Source organism: Pagrus major, chromosome 2, assembly GCF_040436345.1.
Source record: "Pagrus major chromosome 2, Pma_NU_1.0".
Lineage (NCBI taxonomy): Eukaryota > Metazoa > Chordata > Actinopteri > Spariformes > Sparidae > Pagrus > Pagrus major.
Genome location: NC_133216.1, coordinates 19,416,543 through 19,441,889, shown reverse-complemented (window position 1 = coordinate 19,441,889; position 25,347 = coordinate 19,416,543). Strand labels below are relative to the sequence as shown.

The 25,347-nt window shown below is 39.4% G+C and overlaps 2 protein-coding genes across 3 annotated transcripts in view; one reads left to right on the top strand and one right to left on the bottom strand.

The window, feature by feature from the left end:
- Positions 1–1,269: 1,269 nt before the first annotated feature.
- Positions 1,270–13,506, bottom strand: LOC141008307 (T-lymphocyte activation antigen CD80-like). Of its 2 annotated transcripts, XM_073480627.1 has the most exons (8): positions 13,488–13,506; positions 10,022–10,050; positions 9,059–9,123; positions 5,121–5,429; positions 4,470–4,745; positions 3,448–3,585; positions 3,267–3,318; positions 1,270–3,040 (listed from the first exon to the last, which is right to left on the bottom strand). In XM_073480627.1, exons 1-8 carry the CDS (start codon positions 13,488–13,490, stop codon positions 2,992–2,994), a joined length of 921 nt encoding a protein of 306 aa, XP_073336728.1. In that variant the 5' UTR covers positions 13,491–13,506; the 3' UTR covers positions 1,270–2,991. The 2 variants fall into 2 exon arrangements, with proteins under 2 accessions (XP_073336728.1, XP_073336720.1); XM_073480619.1 differs by lacking the exon at positions 13,488–13,506 and having other exon boundaries at positions 2,899–3,040; positions 10,022–10,158.
- A 5,745-nt stretch (positions 13,507–19,251) lies between these two features.
- dync2h1 (dynein cytoplasmic 2 heavy chain 1) overlaps positions 19,252–25,347 on the top strand; it is a 116,255-nt gene continuing 110,159 nt past the window's right edge. The window contains 13 exon segments of the mRNA XM_073495047.1: positions 19,252–19,434; positions 19,847–20,020; positions 20,283–20,421; positions 20,722–20,840; positions 21,205–21,349; positions 21,604–21,749; positions 21,923–22,009; positions 22,929–23,063; positions 23,296–23,409; positions 23,520–23,631; positions 24,444–24,568; positions 24,804–24,979; positions 25,146–25,341. Of these exon segments, the coding sequence (XP_073351148.1) occupies positions 19,252–19,434; positions 19,847–20,020; positions 20,283–20,421; positions 20,722–20,840; positions 21,205–21,349; positions 21,604–21,749; positions 21,923–22,009; positions 22,929–23,063; positions 23,296–23,409; positions 23,520–23,631; positions 24,444–24,568; positions 24,804–24,979; positions 25,146–25,341 (1,851 nt within the window).

The following is a 25,347-nucleotide window of genomic DNA, read 5'->3' as shown; positions in this document are numbered from 1 at the left end:
GATTTTTTCATCAAGATTGCTGTATTATTCTTATCTATGTTATAAAACTGTATGTTTTGTTATAAATGACAATACTCCAAACAAGCAGAGGGCAGTATATCACACGAGTAACTGCTACGTGTTGCTAACTAGCTGCAATTAGCAAGACAAAAGGCAGTGTTACCAAACACTGCCTCAGACGGTATTAAAAGACGGCCTTGGCCTAGATTTTAACATGCTGCTCCTGCATTTTAATACTTTAAATACAATTTGATGATTATACTTTTTTTTGTTGTTTTGATTGCACAACTACATACATAACAGAGTATTTTCACAGTGTGGTAATTTCGCTTTAGTAAAAGATCTTAGTACTCCCCCCCACTGATGGACTCAACAGCTTCATGTGAGAAAATGGCCTTACATCTCCTGTCCTTGGTACCTCACCTCACCCTTCTCTTCCACTTCAACAAACCTTCTACTGGCAAACCTACATACTGAGGTCAGAGGGAGACATCTTGTATCCCTGTTCTCATTGCTCTGATTGTACATTGTGTGCTGAATGTATAAACACTGTTTTATTCCCTGGGCAGGCAGAAAGGAAGTTTTTGAGCTCTTTGCAGTTAGCTGACGGATGTGATCAGACTCATGGATGTGGTACTTCACAGCAATATTCTGATGTTAGGGTATACACAACACCAATCAGCCATGACAGTGGTATTGACGCAGTAGTGCTAGTACTACATCTAGTGGCAATAAAACTGTATTGCAACTGAAAAAATATGGTGGGTAAAGCTCTTTCTAGAGGGAGTGTAGCCTTTTCTGTGACTAAAATCCTCAGCTGAGCCTCTTAAAACATTTAAATTGTATGAATACAATCTACTGCAGCAGTTCAAATTGTATATTCTGACCATATATTAAAGTGAGTGGAAAATTTGTATAATTCTTCCCATGACACAATAAAAATTAAAGTACTCAAGTTTGATTAGTGAATGCACATTTCACAAACAGAAAAATGAGAGACGGACAGGAAGTTATGTGAAGTAACAAGCTAGAACAAGTTTGAGGAGTGTTTTGTACAGATTTAGGAAATGAAAGCAGCCGTTTGAGTTTCTTTTGTAATTCAGAGGAAGGAGGAATAACAGAGGTCTCCTTACCCACAATCATGTAAACAGGGTGAACAATGTACAGTTTGATATTGAGAGAGAACATACAATGAAATAAATATGGGGCAATGCAGTATACAAAAATTCAACATGAGAACAGTCACCAGAGAAAAGACCAAAATATGAATACAGATGTTAACAGCAATTTAATTTAAAAAGAGGAAAAACACATGTTCCTTCATACTCAACATTGCACTTTACAGGGGAATACTGGGATCTATAACTGGAACAGCAAAATGTAGAGAACAAATTTAGGCTTGAACAGGATTTCGTATTTTCACAGCTTCCACTTCTGTTCGTTTGACTAAATAAAGACTAAAACACTGGACACAAATTAGGGAAATAACGTACCTTTCGATCACTTTAAAACTAACCATGACAGTTCTATATGTGACTTGTAATGAAAATTTTAAAAATTCCATAAGGCCAAACATTAAAGACCGAAGGCTATTGTAGACCGATATATACCAAGATCCCCTTCACCAACCCCCCGCCCCTCCCCCACCGTTAAAAATTCCAGAATATATGAATATGAAAATATTTTTCAATTTCCCGAGTTTCACCCCTGGACACAAGATGTCTCCTTCTTTGCTGTAAAGTCCACTTTCAGTACAGTATATGTGCACCGGAGGCTTCAAGTTTCCACATCACACTTGTGAATGCCTAATATAGGACCAGGAATTTACACAATGAGCAAAGAATGTAAAAACAGCCTTCTAGTGTCAAATAACATACATCGTTCTACACAGTGGATCTCAAACATTCAACTGTAGGAACAAGAAGAAAAACACATTTTTGACACAAGGGGGACTTTGGGAAAATGCATAAAGTGCAACAACAAAAATATACTGTATTTAAAAATGACAAAACAAAGTCCAAAAGTGACATTTTCACAGATTGCATAGAAAAAGGGAAGCACCTGGGAAAGGAATTGTTGACCGGTGGAATGTCATGACACCTTATCTTGACGATTAGTAGCCAGGAGGCTAAACTACAGCAGCAACACACAATAAATATCCCACAAGAAAAAAATGTGGAAAAGAAGCCAATTGTCAGTGTAACAGTTATAAAAATACAAAAAATAAATTAACTTCAATACATTGACAACAATAAAGGAGGTCAATTCCAGACCTGGATAAATTAAAGCATCAAATTTAAGCCTCTCTCTCAAGCAATTTGTGAAGACAATAGCCACCTCTCCGCAAACTTAATACCCTCCATCTCAAAAAGCTATTGTTGTCGTCTTTCATGGCTTGGTCAAGTGTGCCTGAAGTAAGCCCAAGGGTTTCCCTCTTTCTAGTTGTCCAGTTCGATTTCAAGAACACCTCACATTCACATGGAGTTTACTTCTTTACAACTGTGAGCACCCTGACTTTTCTTCTTTCTTCTTCATTAACATATCTGTCTTCTCCCCACAGAGGTCAGTGTAACACTTAAACATACATGACATCAAACTTTAGGTACTTTTGATTTTACTGCTCACAGTGCTGGTGGGTGTGTCCCTAGGAGACTGTTTTCCTGTACACAACAACAATCTCACCACAGTTCACTGGAAAAGTCCTTTTTTTGAGAAGTAAGGTATTCCCAGTTGACTGACACAGTTTGATCACAAGTAAAATGACACTAGTGATGAATACTTCCTCAAACACTGAGAAGTCAAATGTTGACAGCGAACAGTCACTGACTCCTGCAGTCACTGGCCTTATGTACCTAGTTTATCTGTATGTAGCCAGTCAGTCACTAATGTAATGTACACTTGAGTGACATACAGTTTTAATTCTAGATTATACAATGTATAAAATGATCAGTCCGCGTAGAAATCGGATGATCTTCTTCACCAATGCCAAACTCAAGGTTGCTTGTTGCCTCCGTCGTTTTCTTTGAGTTCTACTACCTCCCTGGAGAAAATAAAAAACAAAGTAGAGAATGGAAAATGGATGGGGTCAGTGTTGACACAACTATAGTGATTGAAAAATGTGAGCCAAGTATATGATGGACATGCACACGTTACACATGCACACACTCCCAGCCTTATCATCTTACATTTTACATTACTTATGAATTAAATCAAAGTATTGTGTCCTTTTAAATGTGGTCAATTGTGTCTAGTAAACGTCCACTTACTCCTCACGTCCGTTTGCTCTCCACTCCTGCTTCACATCTGCTGCTGCTGCTCCTGAAAGCCAACAGAGAAACGGCTGTCAGTTTTTGCTCATTACTGTGGAGTCATTACTCGCATCTTTGTATCGTTTCAGGAATATGCAAGTATGTAGAAAAGCTGCATTGTGACTATATCTGTCCTTACCTTGCTGTCTTTTCTTGTGTTTCCACCACAGCGCTGATGCCACCATAATGGCAAGGACCACTACCGCTACACCGATGATGATGATGGCTGCTATTATCTCAGCACGTTGGACAGGTGGCTCTGGAACCTTGTCTTTACCTTCAGATAAGAACAAATATTTATCAGAGTCAAATATTTATGAACTTGGACAGAGTTTAAGGCTGCTTATAATTTAATAATTTAATGTTATTGTCAAAAATCCCATCAAAAGACCGAAACTGAGAATGTGTTAGTCCTTCTCTCAGTATTTTTACTATCCTGTCTGTGGCCCTAAACCTCAAACAAGGTGTGTTCCCACTGAAGATGTAAATCAACAAATGTAAGATTTACAGTTAATTTTTTGATAGGTTGAATAATTTACTTAAAACAACTGGACGCTGTAGTTGTTAGCACATATTACTCAAACAGAAGTACATTGTGCACTTGTTTGGGACTATTTCTTAGCCATGGATTTATATATATTTGATGCGCTAGTATATGTATGTATATATACATATATATATATACATATATATATATACATATACATATATATATATACATATATATACATATACATATATATATACATATATATATAGACCCTATCCTCCGCCTGAATTTTCTTATTTTCTTAGTGTGTTGCACGTGTAGTTTGTTATGTGTAGCATCCAGTGTGGCAGTCCAGCAAATTGCCATTGCTAGTGTTAGCATTTAAGCTCAAGGCGCCGCCGTGCCTAATTACATCTTCTCAGAGCAGCGGGCTTGTTAAAGTTTTATGGTGTCTTCACAGAAAAAAACTCTAGACTGATGCAGAAGTCCATACATCATTGACAGGATATAAAAGGTTGAGAAAATTTTCCCTCAGACATTCCTGAAAGAGTAGCCATTAAAAATCTGTCGAGGGCTTTCCATTGCCTTTCACTTCCCAAAACTTTCCCAGCGTAAAAATGATTTTGGTACAGAAACCATTAGGACTGGTATTTTTTTATTTTAATACTCACAGACGGGGGTCCTGTCTGATGTGACATTGCCTACTTGGCAACTGATGAAAATCATCTCTCCTTTGGAGCAATTGAAGGATGCAGTGCTGGAGCTGTTAAACATTAAAGTGTCCCGATCCTCCATTTCACTTTTATTCACCCGCCTCCACATCTGAGTCCTAGGTACGTTCCACTCCACACTGGTTCTAGGATAGCCCCCATGCGATGTACATGTCACCAGATAAGTAGATTTGTCTTCACTACTAGCCACTGTGACTTCAGGCTTGCTGTAGGTGGCTGTGGCAGAGAGAGGTACAGAAAAAAGAGCACTGTCATATATCTACAGCATGTCAATTGCCATGATTAGCTTAAGCACAAAGAACCTTTTTTATGATGCCAAGAGATTTCACTCCCAAGGTCCAAGATCAAAATCTCACAGACAACTCATCAAACTGTGGGAATTCTACTGATTTTAGGCCGAATCATAATGCTTCTCCTATAAACATTAACGTTATGAGATGAATAAGTCTGCATGGTGAAGACACGGATGGAAAACAGGTCGAGCTCTGATTTTTTTTTTTTGTGACAGAAAAGGAAAACAGCATCTCCACTTTAACAAGTGTAACTGTTAATTAAATAAATTTTTAAACATTATATTTAACAAACACATACCTGTGACTTTGATGTGTACGTCTTCAAAAGTGTCAGGGTTGTCCTTATCCGTGTACTGGATAATGCACTTATATCTCCCGATATGTGAGATGCTCAGGTTATACATGTGCACTGTTGTGCTGCCCTTATCCACTCTGGTGTTCTCCCACCCCCTGTTGGGTGGTATAGTTTTTGATGCATAGTAGCCATTGACAAATTTGACACCTTGTTGAAAGTAGAAAAAGGTGATGTTCTTCTGTTTGTTACAGGGGCAGTGAATGGTCACATTCCCACCAACCTCCCCTTGGACGTCAATCCGCTTAGTACTTTCTGGAAAAGAAAGGTAAGGGGAAGTAAAGTGTTAGAGCATAATTTAATGCAACATAATGACATTGATTGTAAATGTAATTCTGTTTCATAGGAAGCTTATTTCCTGTAGTCGACTTTGAAAATATTCTGAATAGGTAGCATCTGAGCTGGTAGTATTTTTGTAAAGTATATTATACTAAATAGATGTGGATTGAAAGAACTATTTCAAAGCTGAATGCAGTCAAGCCAAAACATTTATTTGCTATCTTTAAGATTGGACTTGAAATTAACATAACTAATATATGTTGAGTAAACAGTTATTAATTTAGGCTGTAGGTGGGTGTAAAGGTCAGGGGTTTTTCCTGTGAGATCTCCACCAAATGACGTAGTAGACAAATCTCAGTTCCTCTTCAGACTATCTGCCCTTTCTTTTGTATTAAATACATTACTAGAAGTGTCCCCATGTTTTACACGATCCAAAGGTCACTGTATCGAAAGTGGCATTACAATGAGCTAAAGGTTTTACTTTTCATTATCACCTCATGTGTAGGTGTTTTTGGTAACCTCATGAATGCTTTTGCTCTGTTTAGATTTCAATTGCGTTTTTGACTGTCTTTAGCTTGCCAGATGCAGTGTGCTGAAGGAATGAGTCCTAAAACCCAGAAAAACGATAGCATTTTTACATTTCCAGTTCCCCTGTCTCAAAGTCAATGGGTTTTTTTAAATTGGTTTGTGGTTAAATAACACAGGCTTAAAATATTTACATGCTTTGTTCCAAGACATAAAATACATCATTAAATACCCCACAATGGAATTATAAAGGGTATACGTGACTTAAAAACGGCGGTTACTAACAAGTGGCTAAATGAGGCCACAGAGGCTGTCAGGGACATTAAACGTCATCATGCCGAACACGCATATTAAAGTGTGTATAGAATAGTGTAGTAAGATACTTAGAGCCGGATCTACTAAAGGTTTGCGTGTATTAAAACGTGTGCAAACTCCTTGCACACGCAAAAAACTGATTTACTAACAGTGCGCAAAAAGGGTTGCGTCTGTCAAAGGTGCAAAATAGCGCGTCTGCATCCAGTTAGTACGTTTGCAGCAATGAATATGCAATATGGGGCGTTTACACGCAATTGTGCGTGTTCTGGGTGGAGAAAATGTAAATATATTAATTTAGCACACACAAAGTGATTTATCAAACCTGAAAGCAATTTTGCTCATAGAAACTGAGTCTATATTTAACACGTCTCAAAGGGAGGTGCAAACGGTTTGTATGCGTAATTGCGCACACATGGCTGCGGTTATTGTTGCAAGAAGTAGACGCCGAGAAACATTTTTGGGATGAATGAGGAAACTATCATTAGAACATATCGCCTATCCAGCCTTGCCATTTTGGAGCTGTTGGAGGAACTCAGAGAGGATTGCACCTGCTCCTCAACGCTGGTCAGAGGCGTCTCATCCACGGTGCCCCCTGCCTGTTTTATTTGCAGACTTTTTATTATACGCCAGTTTTTCTTGTGTTCTTCTTCTGATGTCTTGGTATCTCCTTTTCACTTCATCCACTGTTCGCCTGTTTTTTCCAACAGCATTAACTTTTTCACCGATTTTCTCCCACACGGCGTTCCTTTGCGCGACCGTCAGATTCCTTTGCTGCAGCTCATTGAAATGTTTATTCGCTTCCTCTACCAACACTTCTAATTCCAAAGGGTCGAATTTCACTTTGCGCTTTCGCTCTCTCAAACTCGCCATGCTGAAAACCATGAAACACGCTAAACCCTCATTTAAATAGGCGTGTCTCCAACGCGTTTGCATCTGTTGTCATTTACGCAATCACTCTTAGTAAATCGCCCGCAAACAGCGGGTCAACCCCACGCGCAAATTTCTAGATTGCGCACGCAGATTAGTACAAGCAATTTGGGATCTTAGTAGATCCGGCCCTTAGTGGTAGTGACTTTATAGTCATGTGACTACATGATGTAGTTTGTTTATGGCAAACATTAGCTCTTTACGTATTTAATTTACACTTAAAAAAATCATAAAAGTTCATCTGTAAAGATTAGCTTGCTGAACAACACATGTAAGTATCATGAACTTACATGTGCCACAGAGCTTTTTTAGGTGAAAATCCCAAATCCAATTGAAAAATCCCATTGGCATTTTGCAGAGGGAACCAGAGCAATGCTAACTTCCGGGTTAGCATACAAAAATATATTGTCCCTGTAGTGCTCTATTCAGCTATTCTCACAGGCTAGTCACTTTATCTGTCTGCTGTTCTGTGGTGAGCAGGTAGCTCAGTGGCTTGTGGTCACTGAGTGTGGTGGGACTGTGATAGTACATTTATGGGCCTTAAATCTCAGGTCTTCAACACAGGGCCCTCAGAGTTTGGTAATTTAACGAGCGAGAGAAAATCTCGTGGTGAGGCTGACGCACTTAACATTAGCCTTGCTTCAACTGCTTCGGGCTTGTTCAAACATGACACTATAGTTAATGTAGGCACAGTTAAATATGCTACAGATTTGTTTTTACAAAATATCCTGCTCCGTCTCACTATCAACTTAGTGGTCCTTGGCCTGAAAAGCGCTGAAGTCACTTGCCTTAAAGGAAAAGTTGGAGAATGGTTTGGTAAATGCGCTTAATCATTCTCTTGCCAAGGGTTAGATGAGATGTTTGATAGTGCTCTCATGTCTATGCTGAGAATGTGTGGTTAAACAGCAGCCGGTTAGCTTAGCTTAGCACAAAGACTCAAAACGGAAAGAATCAACTAGCCTGGCTCCAATTTCCAGGCATAACGCTAAGCTAAGGCAACTGGCAGCTGGTTGTAGCTTCACATATATCGAACGGACAACTGAGTGACATCGATCTTCTTACTAAAGGTATAATTCGTAGAGACCGACTAAGGCCAGTTTGACAACAGGGGATACTGTACAGAGGGGAGTCACAGCAGCTCTAACCAAGAATATGACTTTGGGGATGACAAGACACAGTCTTTATTGTATTTATTCATTATGCTAACAGCTGGCATGCTGTGGGCTATATCTACCAGCAGAAACTACAGGGTTTATCTGTCACCTCTTGCTGGTTCAAAGTGGTATTATGAGACAGGACAGGCCGGCTCGCTGGTTAGCATGCTAACTTCAGCAAACATCTTCACAACACAGTGGGATATGGCATAACATCAACACTGTCGTTTCTTTACTCTCTGTTTATAATGTTAGTTCATTTTTTGAATGTTTGGAACTCAAACTCCGGCCATGTCTTGCAAATTGCTCCCTTTAACTATCGGCATGAAAGAGAGCCTTCCCCCCCCCAAAAAAAAATTTGAACTGTTCCTTTAAAACCAAAACAATAATGCAAACAAACAAAACATTCTGTAGAGTTTAGTAAACTAAATTATTCTCTGTGTATTCATCTCTGCCGGCACACCTATCACATTATGTGGAGCTATCTGATTTATTTGGAGTTTCACCACCGCTGGTTTGTAATACTTTTGGTGTTTTTTTTTTATTCATGTGCAATCAAGCATACTGCTATGACATCACAAACCTTCAGGCGTATAATCTATTTATATAACCAAATACTCTCACTGTAAGATAAGGAGATAAGATAGGTGTGTTATTTATGCACTGATCACTGACGAAACTCACCTGTGACAGTGAAGGCCCACGTCATAGTCAAAACCAGAGCCAGCCATAGGGAAATCCTTTGGCTTCTTGGAAGACAGAGGGAAAATAAAATGTTATCATGGTAACCTTGGTAACACTGGGGCATAACACAGCACAGACAATACAATACTCGCCGTGGCCCTATTCCCGGGAATGCTGTGAGTGTGCGGTTCAATTCACTTCCTCTGTTTTCACACATGTGCCTTATGATCTAATCTGACTGAACTTGCCCTCCACTAACCGTCATTCCCTCTAATGCTGAATTGAAACTGTCCCGCCTCCTCCTTTACAAAAACAAGTACACAGAGTTCATCAGCATGAACAGTGGAAGTTGTTCACAATGTGTTCTTTCCAGATCCATAAGGTTCTTATCAATATTTCCTCCTTTTGTGGACCTCCAAGCTTCTTTTGAAGAGCTTCAGTTTATGACTCTTTACACAGGCAGTAATCACTCCAGTGAGCCTGAAGGTCATACACATATTGTGTATTTGTTAGGTTGACAGCTTTCTGTTAATTAAGTTGGATTACTTCAGTACAAGTACAATTTAAGACTTCATCACAAGAGTGTTTGGATTCTCAGGAGAAAACTGGTGCATATATGAAACCTGTAGGTTTCAATATTTTTTGTTGTTTCCACGCAATCTTTTGTGGTTGACTTACAGTAATCAAGAGGGTGTTTGAATCAGAAACTACTCTTGACAATGACTCTCACATGAAATCAGTACTAACTTCCATTACAAAGCCCCTTAGGTGCCCCACCCATTTAAAACATCAGACGTTGGACTAGAGTTCATGAGGTGTTAATGACGACATCATTGTGTTTAAACATCTGCTGAAGTTCAGACAATTTTAAAATAGTTTATGAGTCACAGCATTGTACTGCATTGTCTGCAGCACACATTTCAAAATCATAATGGCGTATTGGGAAGTGACAGGGTTACTTACAAGAAATGGTGTGGATTACAAGACGATGCCTGTAGAAAAGAAAAACACATTGATCACTTGTTTAAGGACTGTCTTTTCATTTAATCTTTTATATCAGTGCACAGTAGCATTAACCAGACAGGAACCCACTGGAGTGGCAGGTTCATAGTTGAGAGCTCATGCAGAGCTGTGAGGTGCAGTCTGTGATGCTGAAATCATCGATGTGGATCATATTAGACCAATGAGTTATTCGCTCTTATTTAGCAGGTGACTGATTGATTTACCTAATTTTTTCATACAACCTTGTTCCGAAAAAAAAAGTTGGGACGCTGTGTTAAACGTCAGTTAAAACAGAATGCAGTCATTTGCAAACAGTGTTTACTGACAGCAGTTTTACAAGTGTTTCTGAGCCCATGTAGTCATATCCTTTATACAATCGTGTCTTTCAGAAAGAGGAACATCACCCCATCCTCTCTTGTGAGTGACTCAGCCTTTCGAGGATGCCCATTTCATACCCAATCATGATACTCTCACCTGTTACCAATGAACCTGTCTACCTGTGAATGTTCCAAACAGGTGTTTTTGGAGCATTCAACAACTTTCTTGTGTTGTTTTGTTCTGTCCCAACTTGTTTGAAACTTGTTGCTGGCATCAAATTCAGAATAAGCATCAACAAAGTTTACCCAGTGTGGCAGCCGGATTTGTGAGATCACAGGTATGTAATCTCGCATGGCCATCTTGCCAGGCCTTAAGCCATGTAATTGCTGACGAAATAGTGGCGGCAGCTACAGGCGTGGTTTAGATGTGACGACGGCGAGAAGCGACTGTTAGCTTGTAAACAATGGCAAAGAACGGCACTGAAGGCTTTTCTCGATGGACCTTCTTGTGACCAGTTTTGTTAAAGTTAGATTTAACAACTGGCACAGCTGGTAAAACTCTCCTTCTGTTGATCTGATTGGTTGAAGTTAGCCTGTGATAGACAGTTACAGACAGATGATCACCTACCAGGTATTTTTTGAAAGCACCTGACTTTTCCAAACTGTTTCTAGCGGCTCCTTCCTGGATGGATTTGTGAAACAAACCCTTTTATGAAACAAACCATCTGTGTCAGGTTACAGAGAAGTTGGTAAGTTAAAAATTAAGTTAAACTGTCTTTCTAGTGTTTACTGTTATCACACTGTTTAATTTATGTTTTGTTCAGCATCCCATGTTTTTGGAATCAAGGATGAAAATCTAAAACTTTGTCAAGTTTTTCACTTTGTACTTGATTGAAAATGATTATTTAAAACAGTGTGGACAGCATGCAGAGTGTGTGTTTAGTGAAAAGGCAGTACAGCAAACACTCTCTTCAACACACAATCAAAAAAACAATCTTATCTGAAATATCTGACTGCTCCTTCCCAGCCAGTGTTGAGAAGTAAAATGACTTTTGTCATCTGAAAGAAAACATTGAAAAAAAGGTGTTTTCAACGGTCACCAAGCTCAAGGAAAGTCCCTGCAGTGAGCAGTATTACTAAAAAACTGTTGTTGTGCAGAAGGGTGTCGGCTATTACTGTACCTGCTGGGGGAAACTGCCATCACAGTGCCAAACAGTGCCTTCTGAGTCATTTATTATACTGTATGTGGTATATTAGAGATTCTCAAAGTTACTACTTCTATATACATATATATTTAGTTAGTTCATATTTCTGTCTACTGGTGTATAAAAACTCAATTCCCGCAAGGAAAAACACTGATTTCATTAGATGTTGCAAGCCAGCTAGACCTAAAGCGTTTTTTCTGGGAAATTCCCAGGTGGTAAACAACATCTCAGTTGTGTTATTTGTAGAGTATGGTGTTACAGGATAATGGGAAAGGAAGTGTGAATGCTGTCAGTCAAAGTGTATCACACACCTTGTCTTCTGAGACACCTGGTCTCACTTTACGCATACTGTATACATACTACACAGTCTAGAAATTACGTGGGCTACTTTCAGTCCTTCGTTTAGTACTGGAACTTTCTCTTAAAACACAGATTCACAGAAAATAACAAATCAAGTACTTTGCAACAAAAAATAGCCTTTACAGAAAAAGGACTTCCTGGGGAAACACCATGATTAACTTTGAGCAGCCTAACACTCCTCACCAGAAACCACATCAGAGGGAATTCCCAAGGCCATATAATAACAAAAGTACTGTTCAGCTTACGGTGTGTTTAGTTTCATCATGGATCGATTGTGAAAGTAATATTAATAGCTATGGAGTGCAATGGTTTGATCAGTATCAAATGTAGTATTATATAAGTAGTAGTAATATAGTATAATAGATCTACACTGAGTACTACCTTTGTGAAAGCTTGTGTTGATTTTCATTGTCAAGACTGAGACTGAGAGGTGTTGAATCAACTCTACAGCAACTTTCTACAGGTTGTGGTTTGAATGTCTTTTTTTTCAAAGATTTGCAAAGCACTACAGTAGACGCACTGTGATATTGTTTTGAGGAAACAAGTACATGCTTTTAAGTTTAGGCACAACAGATAAGCTACAAAACCACATACCGGTCCCACACACACATCACAGATGTCTTTTTATGTGGGAGCAGCGTGACATATTTACGAGAAAATAGAAAATAGAAAGGAGTGTGAAACTGATGACACTGAGGTGAGAGAGGTGTATTTGTTTGCTACGCAGCTTCTCTCATCACTATCCCTTTCAAGAAGAATAACACACAACCTGACTTTCTATTTCCTTTCACATTTTCATTCATTTTGGACTCTTCACACGCTGAACTGTAAAGTAAGGTCACAACTGTGTCAGGAATGCTGGATAACTGTTCCATAGTCACTTTACATTCCTGGCATATTTGTATCCTGTAACTTTAGTCACTCTGCCACAATATCTTGTAACTAAACCAGTCATGTATGAGATCAGCAAACACATGTATTAACTAAAATTAGCGAGTGTGTAGTAATGTACACTGTCGACACACGCCTCGCTTTCTGTCTTAGTCACAAAAGTTACACAGACAAGGCTGAGTAACCATTCCGGTTCTTTTAATTCAGGGGCATGTATCTGCACATATCTTTCCTACTGTGAGATAGTCCTTCTGATATACACGCAGGTGTTATAGTTTACTTGTGGCTAAAACTTACTTGATAATTTTGTTCACTACTTCTGCTAAAACAACTGTAGGTCGCTCAACAACCAAGCTCATGCCAGATTTAGATTTTGAGAAGCTATGAGCACACACACACACACACACACACACACACAACACACACACACACACATACACACGAACACATGCACACAGCATTTTTCACGCACTGCTGCTTAATGAAGTTATAAGCATTTCATTCAAACAGGAAGCTATGTTCGTACATGACAGACAGCCCTTATTTCTAATGTCAACATGGCAGCAATAAAAGCCTCATTCACTTCAATGAAAATATTACAATGAAACAATAAAACTAATTGTTTTTCAAAGAGACAGGGGAAAGAGCTCTTACCATGTCGACGTCTCCTCTGTGTATCTGAGAGAGGAAGTGAGAGTTCATACAGACAAGCCTTCGGGGGGGTGGAGCTTTATGACGCATATGAGGCTTCTTTTTTTTTTCATCCATTTTTATCGAAACCACATGAGGTCAGCAAACTTGATGTCAACCTGAGCACTAAACACAGTCCTTGTTAGTTGTACCAAACCTGTTGTATCTTTGAATACAACATGATAGTAACAAATGTATTAGTGTATGTACTGGTGTTTGTTTTGCTGAGATTTAAACTGCATGTCTAACTCACTGGTGAGCAACTTAAAAAGGTTTCCAATGAATCGTGTGGGCGCATGGTTATTGCGTGTGCACTCGTGTGTGTGTGTGTGTGTGTGTGTGTGTGCTTTCACTACATTATGTGACGTAAGAAATCAGACAGCTTCACAAACTTCCTTGTTTGCTCACGGATTGAGTTTCATTAGACCATTTGACACATGTGTTTCTTTGGAAGAGATCTCAGCCATTAACTTAATACGTGATATTCTGCTGAGATGTGGGAAGTGAAAAGTAAAGGTCATAGTTTACTTACGTTTACTGACCTGATCTGCTATTAGTACATAATCGGAAACAAGGAAACACTTACCAGTTACAAGTAAAATTGCCTCCACTGTTTAAAATCTGAAAAAAAAACAAAACAATAGGCAATCATTAACATGCCAGCTAGTCTGTTTCAGGGTTATAAATGCATAAATCATTCACTGTTGTAAATGGCCGTAAACTGTAACTTCTTGTGCCACTAAGAGCAGCTTTGAATGATGGAATTATGTAACACTGAGAGCAGAAAAGGTGGAACCAAATGCAGGAGGCAGCAGGCGGGTAAATCAATGGATGAACTTTGATTCAAAAAAACTAAACTAAAACCTGGACTTAAATACAAGATAAACTAACTAAGGGCATTAGATGCAGGTGGAGGGGGCGGAGAAACACAGGTGAGGGGAATGAGTGGAGGAAACAATAGAGCAGGGAGGGAGTTGAGCATAAAGGTCTCATGATGCTGATGTGAGACAGGTGGGAAGGGAAATTCAGGCTGGGGAGGTGCACATGACCACAAGAGCACAAGAGAGAAACAGAACACTGGGAATACAGGTGAGCAGGAAAACAGACAAAGACAGGAACAATTAAAACATACAGAAACGACAAAATTACACAAGAAATAACTGAACAAAAAACCCAAACCATGACGACGGGTAGATATTCAGACAGTATTGTTATCACGAGTTCTTTTGACCATGATAATGGTGTAGTTAAAATCTGATGTTGTGACAGCCCCAGGTGAAATACAGGCGTGAGATACATCGTTTTTGACTGCAAGAACAGCCGGGATTACTTCAATTAGTTCATTCATCATGTCCAAGTGGTAGTGATTGGTCTGAGGAGGTTGCTACAAAGTAAACTTTAGGGAGTACTATGTAACAACTTGTAGCAATTAACGTGTATTAATCACTTTTTTATTGGCCATATGTGAGCGGATTGTAACGTGAGACCTTCCCCGTCTCTCTCTGTTGTCTATACAAGCCTGTGGACGCTTTGTCTAAGTTGTTTAATGCTGCTGGACTGTGGAATTCCTTGTGGAGGACTCGGTCGGATTTTCTGTGACAATCCAAAAGATGTCACTTTATGCACGCTCTCGAGTGCCTCGTCTCAGTGCGTCAGTCACGTTAGTTCAGAAATGACGTCCGCCAACATAAACGTACAACGTTCCACAGAGCCCCTTTAAATGTCTGTATGCCTCCCATCAGAGTTTTATTTTACAGATCAGCTCCATTCTGGCACCAAATTGGGCACTACTGACATTTTCAGATGATGGTTCATTCATGAAGATGAGTCTTGCATGAGTTTGTGTGTTTTTGAACATAGAATGAATCGCTGTGAACTGTGGCTTTTGGGTCAAAGTGGCCTGTGATTGACATTTTATTTCTTAGAAACATCTGGTGTACTATTTTTCCAAACTGTACAGTACACTGCCCCAGCTGGGTTGCTCGTAACACCTAACATAACCACAATGTTTCACATTCAGGTTTTGTTCTTTGTTCTTTCTACCAGACATGATAGAACATGTTTTCACTTCTGTTTTTCATCTCTTTGTTATGTCAAATGAAAATCATACAGTAAATCCTGTATTTATCCATTTTCATTACCCACTTAATTCCTTTTAATTGTCATCCCAAAAGGTTTTTAATTTGTAAGGTTCAATCCAACTGAATTACCCTGGCTGTAGCAACTGGACATAATGCCTAATGTGTTAACTTCTATTTAATTCAGATAATAAAGTGTTTCTACCCCATAAGGCACATTAATGTCACTCAGTGTTTGCTCAGTGAGACTGTCTTTGCACGCTTTTCACAGCTCCTTGTCAGTTCTCCTTTACAGCTCTCGTTGGCCTCATGACACTTTCCACTGAAGTAAGGAAAAAGTGGTCAGAAAACCAAACTGTATGTTTCATAATTAAGTGGCGTTATGCCGTAACACAACTGCATTATGCTCAACTAGTCTCTCACAGTTATTGACACAGATATGCCCACAAGTTGGCCAGTATGCCTTTTAACTCTAGTAAAAATCAATAGTATTAAAGGATTAAAAGAGCATGAAACAAATGCTGCTGCTTTGTGGGAACAATACGATTTGCTGGGAAATTATGCCACAACAACAGAATTTAGGGAAACAAAGAAGGAGTTCCTGGGATTTTCCATGTGTATCCCTGTACATGTGAGAAAAAAAACGATAAGGTCTCCTAAGTACTCCTCCTTAGTTGACTCACCTCTATGATTTCAGTTTTGCCTGTCACAACACTTTCGGGTACACTACTGTATATCAAGTGTGCTTTTGAATCATTGGTGTGCAAATGTTAACAGTAAAGGTATTTATATACGATGAATGTTAAATGTTTATAGAATGACTGTAAGATAGAATGTGCTCTTTTCAAATGGGGAATTATCATTCAGATAAGGGGCTGTGTGCCTCAACAACAAGACAGTGACGTGAAACTAAATATGGAAGTCACATGAATGTTTGTGGGAGGTCATTTCTGGTAACACGTGATAATAACTCTTAAAGCTCTCTGTATTGGCTGAGAGGGACATCCAGGAGAACTTCACACAATAATGAAATACAAATCTAATCTAAAGAGTGAATATTTATTACAAAACAGATGCCAAAGCATTACAGGTGATCGTCTGCATAACCTAGATTAATTAACACCCACAGGCTTCTTTACATTCTTGCTTAAGGAGCTGAACAAAACTGTGTCTGTCTGTGGGCAGTATGTGGGTGGAAAGGCTTTTAAGATCACAACCACATCCCCAAAAGAGTTAATAAACAAATCAGTTCTCATCATTCGGGGGAATTTTGAAACCCAAGAAACCCAACAATCTCATATAGCTACCAGCTTATTTTAGTAACATATGTCTATATGAGAGTGTTCCCTTAAACAAATGTACAACAGCATATTCCCACGGCTTCATTTTTTCTGTTGGGTGTGAATACACTGTGTGTCCCTTCTATCTTTGTAAGGTCAGTGATAGAAACTAAACTCCAGTAACATATGTTACACAGTGTTTCTGTGTGGGGTCTAAATTGAATACTGAATACTGTGCATACTTTAGTATTATACATTCATAAACAGCTATGTTTACATGGGCATTGATGGAGACTGGCAAAAGTTAGCCACCGGCTCGATCACCAACTGGACGTCTGTCTGAGCCTTAGAGACATCGAAAGCCCCTGTGTGACAGTCAGTTTGAGTTCATTTTATCAATTGTGACTTTGCTGCAATACATGAATATTTATTTACAAAGTAAAACTAGCAATTGACATGATAAGACCTTTAAGCGTCCAAAGCTTATTTCATGCATATTCCTATATTAAAACTTGGTCTCGTCTCGGTCTCGGACTGGGCGGACTCGGGTTTTTTGAACAAGACTGGTCAAGACCACCGCTGATAGGCTTTTTGTCCATGCCTTACTCATAAGAGTGAAAAGGGACCCTCTCAAAAACAGCTAATAACTTTAAATCATTGGTAGTGTAAAGATTTCCGCCAGCTAAAAAAAAGTAAACTCACATTTTGATGTTTTGTTATGATTTTCCTTTGATATATATGGTCTTGGTCTTGTCTCAGTCTCGACCTCTAAAAGTCTTGCTCTTGTCTCGGTCTCGGTACTCTCTGGTCTCGGTAATGTCTTGGTCTCGGTTGGTGCGGTCTTGACTACAACACTACCTCACAGCAAAACAGCGTTGCAGCATTCTCCTAAACAAGTGAAGTAGATGGGGACCCAAATTGATTTTAAGCTTTAAAAACAACAACTCACTTAGTGTTCACATACAATTCATAAACACGCAACAAGATAACCGTTTTATTTTCTGATCAGCAACAGGCTACCTGACATGACCTCCTTTCAACAGTCACTACGCCACAGAGAAGGAAACAGGTGTGTTGCTCTTTCTCAATGGAAATCTAAAAGTGACTGTGGTGATGTCGACCACATGTGAACTACAACACTTTCATACATTTGTGACACATCACAGGAGTGACGTTCATGTTAAACCCCAATGTGGTTATTAAATGCATGCAAATAATTGTTATTTTGTTCTTGTTAAAAAAGCACAAATTACGTGCATGGTCACACTTCACTTGTCAGGAGACCTTCAGCTTTTCAGAAAGACCTATAAGCCAGTAAGTTTAAAGAAGATACGACAGAAACGGACAAAACCAGCGGTGCTGCGTGGCTCTGACGCACCTACGTAAATGGCGTACGTAAATTGCGTAGAACTCCCTTCCCGCTATTACATCAGTGGTTCCGCTGTGTCATGTGATACGAGGGATCGTAGTTGCTACCTGGCAACCACGCAAGCATAATCCTGGAAAACACACGAGCAACAGATTGCTACAGCTTCACTTCATGAATGAAGTTACCGAGAGCTCCGAAAGTAGAGCATTTGGTGGCTAAACGGTATGAAACCAAGGTTTCCGTTAGCTTGCTATCGTGCTGAAGGCTAGCTCGCTAGCTTAAATGCTCAACTTTAATTCACAGAGGCAGCGAGCTAACGTTAGCTAGCTAGCTAGCCCTCCTGTAGCCGATGCTTAGCCTTAATGCTGCACCATAACTTTGCAAACATTATCGGAGTCCTTTCCATGCAAATAGAAGAAGCTTATTGAACACAAAGGACTAGCTTAATTAATACTGGTTTTATAAGCTAGAATTGTTTCACTGCTAGCACATTTGAGATACGTAGAAACGTTAGCTTACTTTATAGTTTGGCAAAAGATATCCGTGCTGCTCAAGCGCATCACTTTTTGGGCACAGTTACTAGTAGTAGCTGGATTGAATCGGAAAACGTGAGCAGTGACGTGGCATGACTTTTGGTCTCCTTGTTTCAGGGCTGACAGACTATAACATTAAATTACGTATAGGTTAAAGCTGTCCAAATTTGAGATAATGACCCAGTTTGTGCCTCTTATGGCTTATCAGGCACCAACTGGGACTGGTCCTGATGCAACAGCAAGTTGTAACCTGGTTCTCAGATGCTAACTCTCATGATTAAAATGAGGAAAGTCCAATCAAGTCTTAAGAATCTGCAGAAATAACCTTGTACCTTGAGATTTATGGAAGTATCTGTTTTACACAATAGCTACCATTAAGCCATGTCCCTCCCACTGTGTGAGCCTTAACAATATTCTTTTTCGTATGCTACAGCTTTCTCAGAATCACTTCATTATTTTCGCTGAAAGATGCCCCACAGTTCAGATGACGCCCGCAAAAAGTTTATCCTGACCACAACTGGAAACTTCTATGGGATAAAGCCTTCGTCGTCCCTGGCTGACAGCCCAGAGCTCAATAACTTCTTGGATGATGGAAATGAATTTGTCCTGTCTGTCAGCAGACATGACAATGACCTTCACTTGTCAAATAAGGTAACAAAAAAGTTTAAAACCTTTTTACCGTGCAGGGTTTCCTAGAAGTTGCATATCCACATGAAAGGATTTGCTGAGCTCACAGGGGGAAATCCTAACTTTCTACTTGGTTAAATAGACTAAATAAACCATAATTTACACACAATTGTCAAACAATGAATAAACAAACACCATAGAAGGAAGACATTACTCCTGGAAATTATCTGTGGTTAAAAGATACTGAGTGATACTATAAACTTTGAACCTGCATCTTTAACCTTTTTTTAACTGTGTAATTAATAAGCAGCCTGGTAGCATGTATATGTGCATTTTATGTTACTTTATTCATGCTTCATACTTTAAACATAACAATTAATCATCATGTGTTGACTTTGTTTTTTTCTTTTTTAACATTCCACCTTTCTTTTATCAGATTGAAGCATCGGGGAACAGCAGAGAGAAGGTGTTGGTGTTCTTCAAGCTGCATCCCACAGTGATCACAGAGGACAACCTTCATCAGAGCCTCCTTGTGTCGTCCATGCTGGAGTCTCCCATTAACACTCTCTACCAGGCTGTAAGACAAGTCTTTGCACCTGTACTGCTGAAGGTGAGCCCATCCAAGTGTATTAAAGAATCCCATAGAAGCATGCCACATACTTAGTCAATTTATTTTCTATATTTGTAGTTAGAATGTTACAATTGAAAGGAAATGGGGCAAATTTAAAACAAACGATTGTAAATTAATATTACACCAGCATGATGATGATAAATATTGCTCAAGCTGTTGATAAGAGTATCCAAATAAGGCACGAGCAGAAAACAAGACTATTCACTCTATAAGTTTTTGCCTCTTGTTCACTTCTCTCAAGGATGAGCGGTGGCGTTCAGCATTTGACCCTAAGCTGGCAGGCCTGCTGAGTGAGCTGGAGCTTGGCCTGGGCTCAGTGGTCCGCCAGACTGGAGCGCAACCCTCCTCCAAGAAGGGCCGCACGGAGGAAGATGTCCTTGGTAGGCATACATATGTTTTTTACAGAAAGATATACACCGGTCAGGACCATAGATTTTTTTTCAAATATTGAATATTGGAAATATTTAGATTTTGGAGGGATATAAGATTTTACATGCCATTTGGTAAAACACCTTGCTAGCATGTGTGCTATCATCTCAATGTGGCCTATCAGGAAGAGTTAATAGGTGTATGACTAAACATGATTTTGCTTTGTTCAGTTCTTCATAAAGGAAGTTACCTAGTAAAAAATAACAACAAAACCCCCCCGGTGAAATCATACTTTATTCTCCTCTATGCAGGCATCCTGACTCCCAGTGATGAATTCCAGTACTGGGCAGATCTCTCTGAGTCAGCGGAGAAGAACAGTGTGAGAGAAAGGGCAACACATTTCACTGAGCTTTTTAAACCCATACAAAAGGTATGCAAGCAAACAGTTATGTATCAGGGCTGGCCACATGAAAGAAAATGAATTAAAGTCGTTACATTTACTACATATTGGTTTTATATGTAAACATGGTGGTTGCTAACTGAATTACAATTATTTAGATGTAAACTGTAACTGTACTAAGCAATTATTCTACAGATTAATTTAACATCTTAGTGTGAAGTTTAAAAACCTTAACATTGTTGGTCTTAATGTTAACATTATTTCTCATAATGATTTGACCAGTGTTTAATGGTTGTTCTAGAAGTTAATGTTTCTATTTGCAGTGAACCAGCTGGGAGAAAACTAAAAACTAAACTGACACACCAAAGTATGTGTCCCTTTGTTTTTCCGCCAGGAGTATGGTGGTCTTGATGGCTTATCTATGCTTGATGTTGTGGATCTGGTGGAACAGAGCAGAGACTCTCTGGACGATGTTTGGAGGCAGACTGACTTTGATCCTTATCCAGAAACGCGCATGGTCCGACTCATGGACGTTATCGGTGCGACTCTCTCACACATACACAAAACAAAACAAGGAAATGAAAACAACTAAATGCTGATGTTGTTTTTCAGATACAGTATGTGCCAAGCTGTCTATGTCACACAATTTAAAGAACGCACATCTATTGAGAAATGAAACCAACTGTTTTCCGAGGAACTACACTCAGAATACAGTACATGTTGTGCAGAACATGCTTGTCAGTAGTTCAAGTTTGACATCTTTTCTTGTTGTGTTTGTGTATTTATGTACAAGGTGGAGCCCTGGGGAGATATGTACAGAGGAAGCTGAGTGGTCTTAAGATTTTTGAGGAGCCATTTGTATCAGTGAGGGAAAACCTGAGAACAGGTGTGGCCATCTGTGAGCAATGGGTGGTAGCCTGTGATCATCTGACTGGACAGGTATGGAAGAGTACAAAATGGGGGAAAAGTATGCGCAAAATAGTTTCACAAATCAAAGCCATTACTATTTCTGTCAAAATTAAATGCCTAACTTCAATTCAACAGTAAAATAAAAGATATTTTCAGTTTGAAATTATAAACACTGAAAACTTGTTTACGTGCCTTTTTCTCAGGTGTGGAAGAGACACGCCCCCCACCCCTGGAAGGGAAACAAGCACTGCCCACAAACCCTTCATTGCCTTGCAAAAAGATTAGACGAGGTAAGATAAGGTCCTGATCAAGATATATCCTGACATGGCCTTTTAGATTTTCCTTTCCTGGTTTCTGTTTATTTGTAAAGAAGAAGATGTGACATTCAAGTGGAATTTCCACTTGATGTTTATTAGTCCATAACAAGGAAGGAAAAGTGAACCATAAATGGTTACCATAAATAAAAGATAAACAGACTCTCCTTTTTAGGGCACTTTAAAGTCTCCTTAAAATAATAATAATAATATAATATGGATAATATACCATATTTTCTAATGTCTAGTACTCTTTATTGATCCATAAAGTAACCCTCTCAAATGTTCACATGTACAGATTTAATCTTAACTTTTGTCTTTAAAAAATTGTGAACTTTAATAGACTCAAAGTAGCCTTTGCAATTGGGCAGCTTAATCAACAAAACTTTAGACTCTGAATTTGGGCACAGCCTTTGATAAATGATCTACCCCTAGTAGCTGTTTGTATTACAGTGTTCACAGAACATGATAATTTCCTTCTCTCCTCTCCAGGCTATTGCCTAACTATGATACAGATCTATGATACTTTTAAACCCTACTTGACCTGGCAAAGTTTTTTAGCCAAGAAACTCTACCACAGACTTCGGAAAGTGTCCCCACTGTCCCATACCTCTTTACAGTATATTGTATAATTTCCCTTGTGGACATAACGTTAAGTGTTTGGAACTATCTAATATCTGCCCTGTGAGCATTTTCCATTGATAGTTTGTCATGAACATCCGTTGTGTCTCTGTCATATCCATATCTATAGCATCTTAGAATTAGTCCTACAGTCAAATAAGTCACACAGTGGAACTCGGGTTGTTGACTCCTTTCAGTTTGATAACCAAAGACAAACATGAAACGGCACACATAGATAACATGTGAATACACTGTCTCTGTATATGTCTACCAGGTGGTGACTCTGCGAATGGTTCATGAGAAACTGCTGCGCCTGCTACCAGGAGGGAAACAGCAGGCTCTGACTTCAGATCGTGTTTTTGAGCCTTTCTCTGGACTCAACCCTCTGCATTACAACCCCTACACTGAGGTTAGACTGTTGTTGGAAGCTGTGAGTGTGCATGTGTATGTGCAGGGTCTTCATTGCATGGCTGATGACACTGCCATCAGATTACTATCCAGTTACTATGCATCATTTTTCCATGCACTTCATCCTTAATTGACTTTGATCCTATATATAAGTATCATCTACATTTATTGAAACATCCCTCTTTTACTTACTTACTTATTTAGTACGACTGATTATTGTATGTTTTCTGTAGCCTCTTTGGAGAGCAGCAGTGGCTCAGTTTGAGCGACTAATGGCTCCGTCAGAGCAGGAGGTCGCTGGCAGACTAAAGAGCTACATTGCTGATGTGCAGGATAATCCACAACAGGTAGTGAAACAGACTACTTCAGTTCACGTGAAAAAATATTGTGTGTGGGTGTGTATTCATGTAGGAACTTATCGTAAGTGCCTGTGGGTGTGCATTTGTTTGTTGTCTAGCTGTTGCAGGTGTTTCAAAAGCACAAGGAGCTAATCAGACGTCCCAATATCAGCAAAGAGCTTCAGTCAGAGAGAGAGACCCTGCTGGCCAGACTGCTGGACTACAACAAAGGTTCACAGTTCTGCTTCAAAACACTTTCGTCTCTCTGTTTCAGTGAGACATTGAGTTACTGTGTTTATACAGGGGAGCAAATACATACAATCTGATTAAACCCACTTCCTGTGCTTAAACGCTGCTGCTGAATGGATTCACTTTTCATATCTAAAAAATACACTCAATGTATTTTCATTTTATTGAAATCATTTATTTAATTTTGCACTATTATTGTCCAGACCAGAGGTTTTTAAACAGTATAGAGAGAGTTGAGGGGGATGCACGGAGGGAGAGATGCGAGGCAAAGACACTGCATAAGTTGAAAATGTTGGTATTCCTGTAAAAACAACAGGAATTTAGTTATTGTAGTTTGGATCATTAATCAACACAGTCATCACAGGAGTGGCTGTGTCACACATGTAGTGCCTGTATGCCGCAATTTGAGTCAAAAATCACATTTATAAATAAGTCCAATCTGAACATATATATATATATGAAGTATATGTATATATATTTTTTCCAGATGTGGTTGTCGTAATTTTGTCTGAAGAGGGTCTCAGAGAGAAAACCCTTGGTCCAGACCTTAAGAGTGCAGTTAAAGATAGCTACTCTGAGGTTGTTTCAGAAATGTATTAGCTTAAATGGGGCACTAAGATGGCGTTGTGCTTAGAGTAAATATCCTGTCATGAAAAGGCTCTGTCCCTCAAACAGCAATATATTCTTAAGCTGAAGCACTGGCCGTTTACTTATAGTAGTATAGTAGTAGTGGTGACACATTGTTGTTCCTCATCTTTGACCTCTCTCTACTTTATTCATTTTTGATTTTTTAGGCCTGAAGACCGACTTTGAGAGTCGTTGCCATGGAGGACCCGGAGAAAAGTCTGGGCCACTCATTGGCAGAAACCTCCCTGAGGTGGTCAACAAAATTGTCTGGGTCAGACAACTCATACATAAGGTAACTGAGTCACATACCGTCCAATAGCATGGATTTTCTAGTCTATCATTTATTTGCACAGGTTTAAGAGAGCTTTTATTAGATAATTAGACAGATGGTCATGATATGAAAATGACTGAAAATACAACCACAACGTTATACTGATATTGCAAATATTTCCTATGATGATGAAAAGAGTAGTGTGTGTGCCGATTCCTTTTTCTTTTATGTTCCTCTGCTTGCATTCTTACATTAGGTTGAGGACTCTGTCCGCATATCTGAGGCACTGCTGTCAGACCTGTCTGGGTTCAAAGGGTTCATGCATTTCTGTGATGACCTGCTGGAAGTTCTGAGGGCATATGAACAGGAACAGTTTGAGGACTGGTCCAGAGATATACTGTCAGGGCTGGCTGACCCAAAGTCAGGGATCAGGTTGGAAACAGTGCACACTGTGACATACAAGACATTCAAGAAAAGTTCAGAGCAACACTGAATTTCATCTTAAATGTTAATCATCACTTCTTTGATCAAGGGCACTTCAGTTTACGTGGATCTAACATTCTGTATTTCTCTAATCCAACTCTCTCCCTCTGCATAGTCTCCAGGCCAGTAACCGTGTGATGGACCTGGACCACGTCGACGGCAGGCTGAAGATCCAGTATTCAGACAGACTGGTCAGTCTGCTCAGGGAGGTCAGGCAGCTCTCTGCTCTCGGCTTTCCCATCCCAGCCAAGATACAGCAGGCTGCTAATACTGCAGACAAATTCTATAGACAGGCCATTGTCCTAAAACAGGTGAGA

What these genes read in the sequence shown, in the direction of transcription:
- LOC141008307 (XM_073480619.1), bottom strand. Translation starts at nt 10,071, where the DNA reads ATGTGTTTTTCTTTTCTACAGGCATCGTCTTGTAATCCACACCATTTC. An exon ending in GTGGGCCTTCACTGTCACAG is followed by an intron (nt 5,430 to 9,058) that starts GTGAGTTTCGTC and finishes TTTCTTTTCCAG; the next exon opens with AAAGTACTAAGCGGATTGAC. An exon ending in ATCAGACAGGACCCCCGTCT is followed by an intron (nt 3,586 to 4,469) that starts GTGAGTATTAAA and finishes TCTTATCTGAAG; the next exon opens with GTAAAGACAAGGTTCCAGAG.